This window comes from Meleagris gallopavo, chromosome 2 (genome assembly GCF_000146605.3).
Source record: "Meleagris gallopavo isolate NT-WF06-2002-E0010 breed Aviagen turkey brand Nicholas breeding stock chromosome 2, Turkey_5.1, whole genome shotgun sequence".
NCBI lineage: Eukaryota > Metazoa > Chordata > Aves > Galliformes > Phasianidae > Meleagris > Meleagris gallopavo.
In genome coordinates this window covers 7,510,883-7,519,620 of record NC_015012.2, presented here as the reverse complement: position 1 = coordinate 7,519,620, position 8,738 = coordinate 7,510,883, and the positions used below count along the sequence as shown (strand labels likewise).

At 38.4% G+C, this 8,738-nt stretch overlaps 1 protein-coding gene across 1 annotated transcript; it reads left to right on the top strand.

The window, feature by feature from the left end:
- Positions 1-764: 764 nt before the first annotated feature.
- MDH1 (malate dehydrogenase 1) lies at positions 765-7,824 on the top strand (the record flags this gene model as incomplete). Its single annotated transcript, XM_010706511.3, has 8 exons — positions 765-932; positions 1,190-1,286; positions 2,222-2,397; positions 3,540-3,662; positions 3,776-3,952; positions 6,216-6,329; positions 6,538-6,627; positions 7,178-7,824. Coding segments are annotated over 8 exons (1,071 nt in total), but the record flags the coding sequence as incomplete, so codon positions are not given.
- Between the last annotated feature and the right edge of the window lie 914 nt (positions 7,825-8,738).

Genomic DNA, 8,738 nt, shown 5'->3' with positions numbered 1-8,738 from the left:
GTTTTCCCCCTGTTGCCTCTAGGGAAAAAGAGTGATACAAAAAGCAGGCTTAAAGAATATTGGATTATGAATAGCCTTTGCCATGTTTTGCCCTTTCAGTATTAAGGTTCTGTTTAACAGAATGGACCTTTGCTACAGAGTAAGCCTTGTGGTGTTTACATTGTGTTTTTTGTGGGTTATTTTGTTAGGTACAGTATAACAGCATGTTGCCATAACATCCTCCCAGTCCTTGGGGGCTTTTTTTGGTCAGTTTGGATATTAGTGTCTGTATTTGCCCATAATGCCTGTGGATTGGCTGCGTAACGGTTTAGTGAGACATTGGTTTTAAGATTCCTTGGCTTGCAGCATTCAGCAAATCTTCAGTTTCAAGTAAGCATTCAAAATAGTTCATTAAAAAAAAAGTCTGTATTTTCAGAGTCTGAAAATTGGCAAAGTACAACAGCTCCTGAAAATCGTGAGTTTGGAAGTATAAGTGGGTAGTCTAATGAGTCGAGTGTGTATTGCAATGCCTTGTGCCAAAGAAGTAGCATTGTTTAAATACATATCATGTTTCTCTAACTGTGATTCTCGGAATTTTGGAAGCTTTTCTGGGAGCATTTATTCTTGGAGATATCTTTTCAAGCATGGTCTGTTTCTGTAAGTGTAGGCAGAGAAGATTCTGGAGGTTCCAGTATGATCCCAGGAGCTCAATTGATCCATTTTTAAGCATGTGATTTCATCCAGGTTAAATAATCTTAACCTCATTTTTGTGGTAACCATTAATTTTTACCACTGTGAGGTGCTGTGAACCTGCACTGTGTGGCTGTAGCTCAGTCTCCCCAACTTTCTTCCAGGGTGAACCCATCAGAGTCCTGGTGACCGGAGCTGCCGGGCAGATTGCTTACTCCCTGCTCTACAGCATCGCCAAGGGAGATGTCTTTGGCAAAGAGCAGGTGAGTGTTCACTGAATTGTTGTTTGTCTCTGCTGCGTAGAAATGAATAAGCCAGAATTAATGTTTGGCCACTATACAAGTGATTTATTCTGTGAGTGTCCTGCTCAGTTATGCAAGCTTTCAGTACTTGGTTGTGCTGAAGTTTTAAGTCGATATTCCTTACGCAAGATAAATTTCTAGTAGATAACAAGACAAATTGATTTTCAAAGCAGATGAATCTACGACCAATTCAGAGTGAATTGTTTCTTTCTTTGCAGCCTCTTGTACTTGTGCTGCTGGATATCACCCCTATGATGACTGTTTTGGAAGGCGTAGTGATGGAGCTGCAAGACTGTGCCCTGCCACTGCTGAGAGGTGCCCACAAGGCATTTTTCTTGTACCTGTATTGTTCTAACACAGCTGCTGGATTTAGAAATTGCAGTAGCTGGCATTAAGCAGAAGAATGTATTAGATGATGCTTTCTTATTTTTATTTTTTGTGGATGTTAAATTAATTTGACTTAGACTTCATACTAGGAAGAATGTAATCAAGTGAGTTTTGTATAAAGAATTCACTAAGTTCCTGGTTTATGTTATCTAAGCCTGGGTAGCTAGCACATTCAACAAATTGTCAGATACTTGTACATTTATCTGTTGTATTCTGGCCTAAAGGTGAAATAACTTTGAATCTTTAGATATACCTGCATATTCTTACCAAGCCAAAAAACAATTCTTGAGATGTATTTCCTCATAAAGGCACACTGAGAAAATATTCCTCAGGTCATGTAATATTTAAGTTCCTTTATTCTAAATGAACACAAGAAAGGGAGCCAGTAGATGCCACTGTGACTATTATTATGTACTTACATGAAAAGCATGTAGCTTCTAGCTCTTGTACAGATCAACCCTTCTTCAGTTTGAATTTTTAGAGGCAATGGAAATCTTCACTTGTACTTGGCACTGTAAGTTAATGATTTTTTTTTTTGGTAAAAGTGAAGAACATTTTGTGCATATTTATACATTTACATGTTTGTATATATGTATGAATATATGTGTATATAAACAGAAGGTATCTTCTGACACATCTTTCTCCCACGCTCATAATTTATAGCTAAAGTTTTAAATAAATATTTGCCTATAGAAACTGTTGAATAGCAAGTATTTAGTCTTTGGATTTAATGCTGAATGGTTTTGCTTGCATTTTTTGGAACAGAAAGGTGCTGTTTCTGGATCAAATTTTATGTGTGTGTATATATATATATATATTTTGCTATCAAAGTTAGATTTTTCTTTTCTCTTTCCCTTTTTTAGAGGTCATTCCAACAGACAAGGAGGAAGTTGCATTCAAGGACCTTGACATAGCAATTCTGGTTGGCTCCATGCCAAGGAGAGAAGGCATGGAGAGGAAAGATTTACTCAAAGCAAATGTGAAAATTTTCAAGTCTCAGGGTGCAGCTTTGGACAAATATGCCAAAAAGACTGTCAAGGTGAATATTGAAATTGAATTTTAAAAAATTCAGCTCTGAGTCATTTAGAGATCTAAATAGATTGTGGTGTGATTCTGTGCAAGTAGGAACGTATTCAGTGCAGGCATTTTGTTTCTTAAGTGCTGGAGACTGTAACACAGTGAGGGTTTGATGAGATACAGTGTGTTAAATTGGTAGATGATTTTAGTCCTTAATTCATTCAGTGAAAAAGGTACACTGAATTGCAATATTCCATACACACTAGTAATGCTTAAAATAAAAAAATTAAAAAGAAAAATCTTTTCTTTGTTATCTCTTCTGTGGGAGAACTCTTTTATCTGCATGCAGCTGTCTACTTCATCAGTGGCTTTAACATAATGACCCTTAACTTCAGTATCAATATGGAATTACAGTTGCACAAAAGATCAGCTCTTTTCAGTTGTTTGCATCTTGGTCTTTGGAGCATTGGAAGCTTTTAATTGTTCTCTTTCAGATTGTTTCAGCACAGTTAATGGGATCATGTGGCTGCACTCCTACTGCTCTTAATCTTAGACCCAGACTCCAACTGTGCTTTGTAACTGACTTTTTAATGTCTACTTCCTCTGCTGATGAACTTCCTACTGCTTCTAAAGACTTGTTTGCTTCTTTATACAGTTGGAATAAAAACTATCAGTATAACTGTTGCAGAGTAATGGAAAATTTACTGAACTCATTTTCAGAAGGGGAAATATAAAGGAAGGTTTGTAGATTAGCTTGTGTGATTGAGATTATGCAGAGCTAGACGTTAATCATTTGAGGCATATTAGTAGATGAAAGATGAATAAAAAAACTGTTTTCCCATAGTAATAAATTGATCTGACTTTCAGCAATATTTCACTTCTAACTGCCCATGAATATTGAGATAAGAAACTCCTCTGGCTTTCTTAATTATAAAGCAATTACATAAAGCAGTGACAGCCGGTCTTGGAATAGTTTTTAAGGTGATGTTGGCATAGTATTGTTGGAGACAACCAAGAGTTTGTTTTCTCAAAGGCAAAGCCATTCCATTTATAGTGTTCTCATGTTACATTGGAAGGAGTTGTTTTGCAGAAATAGCATTTTTGACTAAATACATGTTGCTGCTTCATCATTCCATAATTCCTATTCTCCTTTTTTCTTTTTAGGTGGTGGTAGTTGGGAATCCAGCAAATACTAACTGTTTGATTGCATCAAAGTCAGCCCCGTCGATACCAAAGGAAAACTTCAGCTGCTTGACTCGCTTGGATCACAACAGAGCTAAATCTCAGGTAAAAAGAACCTTTCTGTGGTCTCTGCTAAATACAGTGAGAGCGGTGTCCAAAGAAGTTTGTGAATTGAGAGGCTGAAGCTAATTCAAAGGGCATGTTTAATTTCCAATTAGATTGCTCTGAAGCTTGGTGTGACTTCTAACGATGTGAAGAATGTCATCATCTGGGGCAACCACTCCTCCACTCAATATCCAGATGTTAACCATGCAAAGGTGAATGTGAAAGGAAAGGAAGTTGGAGTTTATGAAGCTATAAAAGATGACAGCTGGCTGAAGGGAGACTTTATCCTGGTAAGATCTTGACTTTTAGTGATCATTCTGTACTTAGGATTTCTCCCAGCTTCATGTGAAACTGTAAACCATGTAACTGGCTGACTGGAGCAGCTATTCCTATCTCAGAGTTTATCCATTTAGTTAGAATAAACTCTCTGCAGATACTTGTTCTCAGTCAGTTATTTGCTCTTGAAAAACGTAAGGCATTGTGATACTCATGTAAACACTACTAGAAAAAAACACTTAGAGTATTCAAATGATTCAACACAAAATTTTGGTCATAGCTTTGTTGCAACTCTTCTGCCACACAAGCACCAGGTGGTTTAATAGATGAAGAAGGATCATCTTTCCTGTGCTGCTCCCATCCAGCCACCAAAAACAGCTTAGCACAGTGTGTGAACACCCTCTTCTCTCCTCTCCAAATCTCAATCTACAACTTCACCAACATCATTTCTCAAAAGTAATCTGAAAAATCTAGAAAACTACAAGTGTTTTTAATCTAAGGTAGTGATAAATGAAGGTAGTAAAACAAAATTGAGAACACAGTCTACTTAACTGCAATATAAAGCGAAAGGATTGTTAAAGCCTTTGAACTTGACTCCAAGCAGGTACACGTTGGTTGGAATTGCAGTGTTACTGGTATGCCAACAGTCAAATTCTGCTTTTTATCCAAGATACACTCAGTTTGGGACTGAGGATGTCTTTTGTCATATGTCTACATGCTGTCCTATCTTGGTTTTAGATACTGCTTGTTCTGATCCATGCTTGTTGGTAGAGAAAAAATGACTGCATACTGCCAACCAAGTGTAAGCAGAAAGCTGTTACAGGAGTTTCTCATTGCCGTGTCCTTTATCCTGCTGTGTCTTGCATGGCCAAAGCAAGATACCAGTTTGTTTTGCATTCTAGGTACACTGTAATGCTGATCTATACTACTAGAATGGTCTGCTGAAGAGAAAAAGGGGCTAAATGATTATTTAGAAACTAATTTTACACATTAAATACTGTAGGATTGAGATCATCAAATAGTTCATGTTGGTATTCAGCTATAAAAACCTAAATTCCAGTGAAGCGCTGAGAAATCTGTTACTGTTGACATGCTTGAAGTCTCTTGAGGGTAAAGCTTTGAAAGATCCGGTTATTAAAAGATGAGGCTGCTAACTATAGCAGGTACTAGGACTGCTCTGAAAATAATGCCTCCTGCATTATGATGTTGGCCCACATTGTCAGAGGTGGATGTTGGTGGGATGACAGTAGAGGTTGAACCTTCCCACCAATATTCTGTTACCATTTTGTTACCTTGTGACAGATGGCAGCAGAGGGCCAGCCTGACAGCATGGTGTCTGACCTGGAAGTGCGTATAGATCAAAGGAATGGAACTGAATTTCTGTGTTTGGAAACAGTGTCACCCAGTGACATTCACTGATGCTTGCTGAACATTTATGGAGATCAAACAGTGGATGTGAGCACAGTGAGGCGGTGGGTGGTACATTTCAGCAGTGGTGACAAGTTTGGGGCAGGAAAGGGGTGATCTTTCTGGGTTTCCTGGAACCCGGACAAACCGTTGACTCTGACTGCTGTGCTGCAGTTCTGTCTAATCTGAAGGCTCTAACTTCTAAAATCAAGAGAAGAAGACAAACTTTCTCTTGCAACGCAGTAACACCATGCCCCATGCTGGTTTGAAGACCATGGAGCATACTGCCCGTCTTGGCTGAACTATCCTGGCACACCTATCATTTAGTGTGGAGTCAGTGCCTTCTGCCTTCCGTCTGTTCAGTCCAACAGAAGATGGACTTCCAAGAAGATGGTTGTGGGCAGCGTTTTCCTACTAGCAGTGCAGTCCTTGCAGCTGTGCATCAGTGGCTCACCCCCGCTGGTGCAGAGTTTTATAACTGCTGCATGCAGGCTCTTGTTCATCCCTGGCAAAAATGCATTGCTAATGGTGGTGACTGTGTTGAAAAATAGTGTTTTGTAACTGAGATTTTGCTCTACCAAACAGTATCAGTGTGCTTTTTGTATCAGTTGTAGTTTCAGTGGAAATAAATGAGTGACATTGCTTTCAGAGCAGCCTACATATGAGCAAGCCTTTGAAATATGACCTGGCAAAACTCTTGATTGTATTTCTGCTCTGTATGCCATGTTTATTTACTGATGGAATAGTATCTTGAATGATGAAATAAATGTTTGTAAGTTGGACTTTCCTTATGGAATTTACTTGCAATGTTTAGGCCAAATAGTACTATTTTTTTTTCCTGATTCATAATTTAATATTTTTTAATTGCAGACTGTTCAGCAACGTGGAGCAGCTGTTATTAAGGCTAGGAAGCTGTCCAGTGCAATGTCAGCTGCCAAAGCAATCTGTGATCATGTGAGAGACATCTGGTTTGGCACTCCAGCGGTAAGATGTAGCTCTTGAAAAAGTGCTTGTTTGCCTGATGGTTTGATTACATGTCAGTGTCATTGATCTTGAGCATGTGTGTTGAGGGGGAAGAATTGCTCTTTTCTGGTATATTGCATGTCATACATGATGCAGTATATTGGAAGGTAAAGTTTTGCTTTCTTCCATCAGTGAAAAATTTGTTTGTCCTCGACTCTTCTGTTTTCAGGGAGAATTTGTTTCCATGGGAGTCATTTCTGATGGCAATTCTTATGGTGTTCCTGAAGACTTGCTATATTCATTCCCTGTTGTGATCAAGGTAACTAGCCTGTATTTAAATCTAAGTCAGTTCTGCTAGACCTTGCTAAACTATCCTATAAAACAGTATTGCTTTCAGTATAAAACTGCAGGGACTGGTAGTGTCTTTCACAGAAGGGACCATTATTCATTATTTTGGAAGTAGCAGTCAAAAAAAAGCTAATAGAAAAGTAGCCTGACATGACTAGCTATTCCCAGTTGTCTTCTTTATCTGAAAGCAAAATTCACTTCTACTTGATCTGGTTTTAAAGGTCAAACACAACCTATATGGTCAGAAACAAGGCTTATGATAGAATAAAGAGTAAGACTGCTTTTCCATGAGTTCAGATCATATTATAAAACAGCAGGAAAGCAGGAGTTTTCATGTAGCTTGAATAACTTGTAATCTTACACAGGTACTGACTTGATGTTGAATATGAGTATAAGCAAGCAAAGTTTTAAATGAAAGTGACATTTAATTCTCTGTAGTGCTTTCACCGCAAAGCTCCCTTTGTGCAAATTGAATGAAGCTTGCTCTCACATAAGAGTGTTTTTGTTTTGTTTTCAAACAGGACAAGACCTGGAAGTTTGTTGAGGGTCTTCCTATTAATGACTTTTCTCGTGAGAAGATGGATCTGACTGCTAAGGAGTTAACTGAAGAGAAGGAGACAGCTGTGGAATTCCTCTCCAGTGCATGACTAGATGATCCAGAAATGCAAAGCCATTTGAGAGTGGAAGAATCTAAAAGTCGTCTCTAAGTGTGCAACCAACCACCATTACTGTATTCAAGTCAACTGTCTGTGGCAATTGTGCATTTTGAAGTTCATATGCTTACTGGTACTACTGGGCCTATTGAGTTATTAGCAGAAAGATTATTAAATAAGTAGTTTGTTGACCAAACTTTATCTGTTGAATACTAGTTGCTTTCTGTGTATGATACAGAATAATTGCATAATTGTTTGCCTATGCCTTGGCTACTAACGCACAATTTCAGTTTTGATTAGAATTTGGCACTGTTGGAACACGTCCTGATCTGTTATCACTTCAACATCCAGTGGTTTGGCTGAGAAGGAAATTAAAATGCCAGTAGTTCTCCTTGAACTAGCCGTTCAGTGACTCCGGTCTATCCGTGGATAGGCTCCAGATATATGCTGTTCACTCTGGTCTTGCTTACAATGTTTATCAATAGAAATATTAAAAGATGCTTGATCACAAAATGGCTGCGAGTGGTTCGTTGTATGTTTTAGTTACGTAGCTAGCAGAACTCAATAGTGTAACCAGGAAAAAAAATACCTAGTTTATAGCAGTAAGGAAGCTAGTTTTGAGAATTTTTGTTAACTAATACTTCATCTCTTCTGGTTTAAAATCTGTATGTCAACATCAACAGGAAAGCAATAAGCAGATTTCTACTTCAGCATTACAGCTCAAAAGCAGTGTTGGTGCTGAAGATCAGTACTAATTTGGTTGTGGCTTCAAAGGCAGTTGGAGCCTTTTGCCCCTGGAGACAAGGACTTGCTTGGTTAAGAGCACATGAGATTAATGTATGTGCTTGAGAATTCTTGCAGCCTAAAGAACTTAGCTGCAGGAAGCTACTTCAAATACATTATACTGCACCTACTCTTTTGCCAACACAGGTGCATCTCATACACCATGTCAATGCTAAGTCCTTGTCTGTCCCAAATCAAAAGAGGAGTGAAAAAATAAAACCATTTTGACCAAAAAAATAAATAAACAGAATCAAGAGAAGGCTTAACAGCTCTAACTGAATTCTAAGCAGAAGGAAGGGCTTCTGTGGGGATTTACTAACTAGAATATAAAATGTCAGCAGACATCAGTAAGCTAATCCTTAATTAAGTTGTTCTCGTAAAACTACTGTAGCTGTTAAATGAAATCAGGGTAATGCACCAAAGAACTACTAAGCATAAATACTTGAAAGGGAAAAACAAGCATTTCAGAACATGGGAAATGCTGCGGCACTGTTTGGGAGCAGGCAGGTAGTACACACACTGCATTTTTGCTATAATTGCATGGTTTTTCTCCTTCCTCTGCACTCTTTGAAGCTTACCTGTGGAGCAAAGATGAGGAGAGAATGTCATGCGTTTGTATTTTCATGCCCATTTGGGAACTTACAGG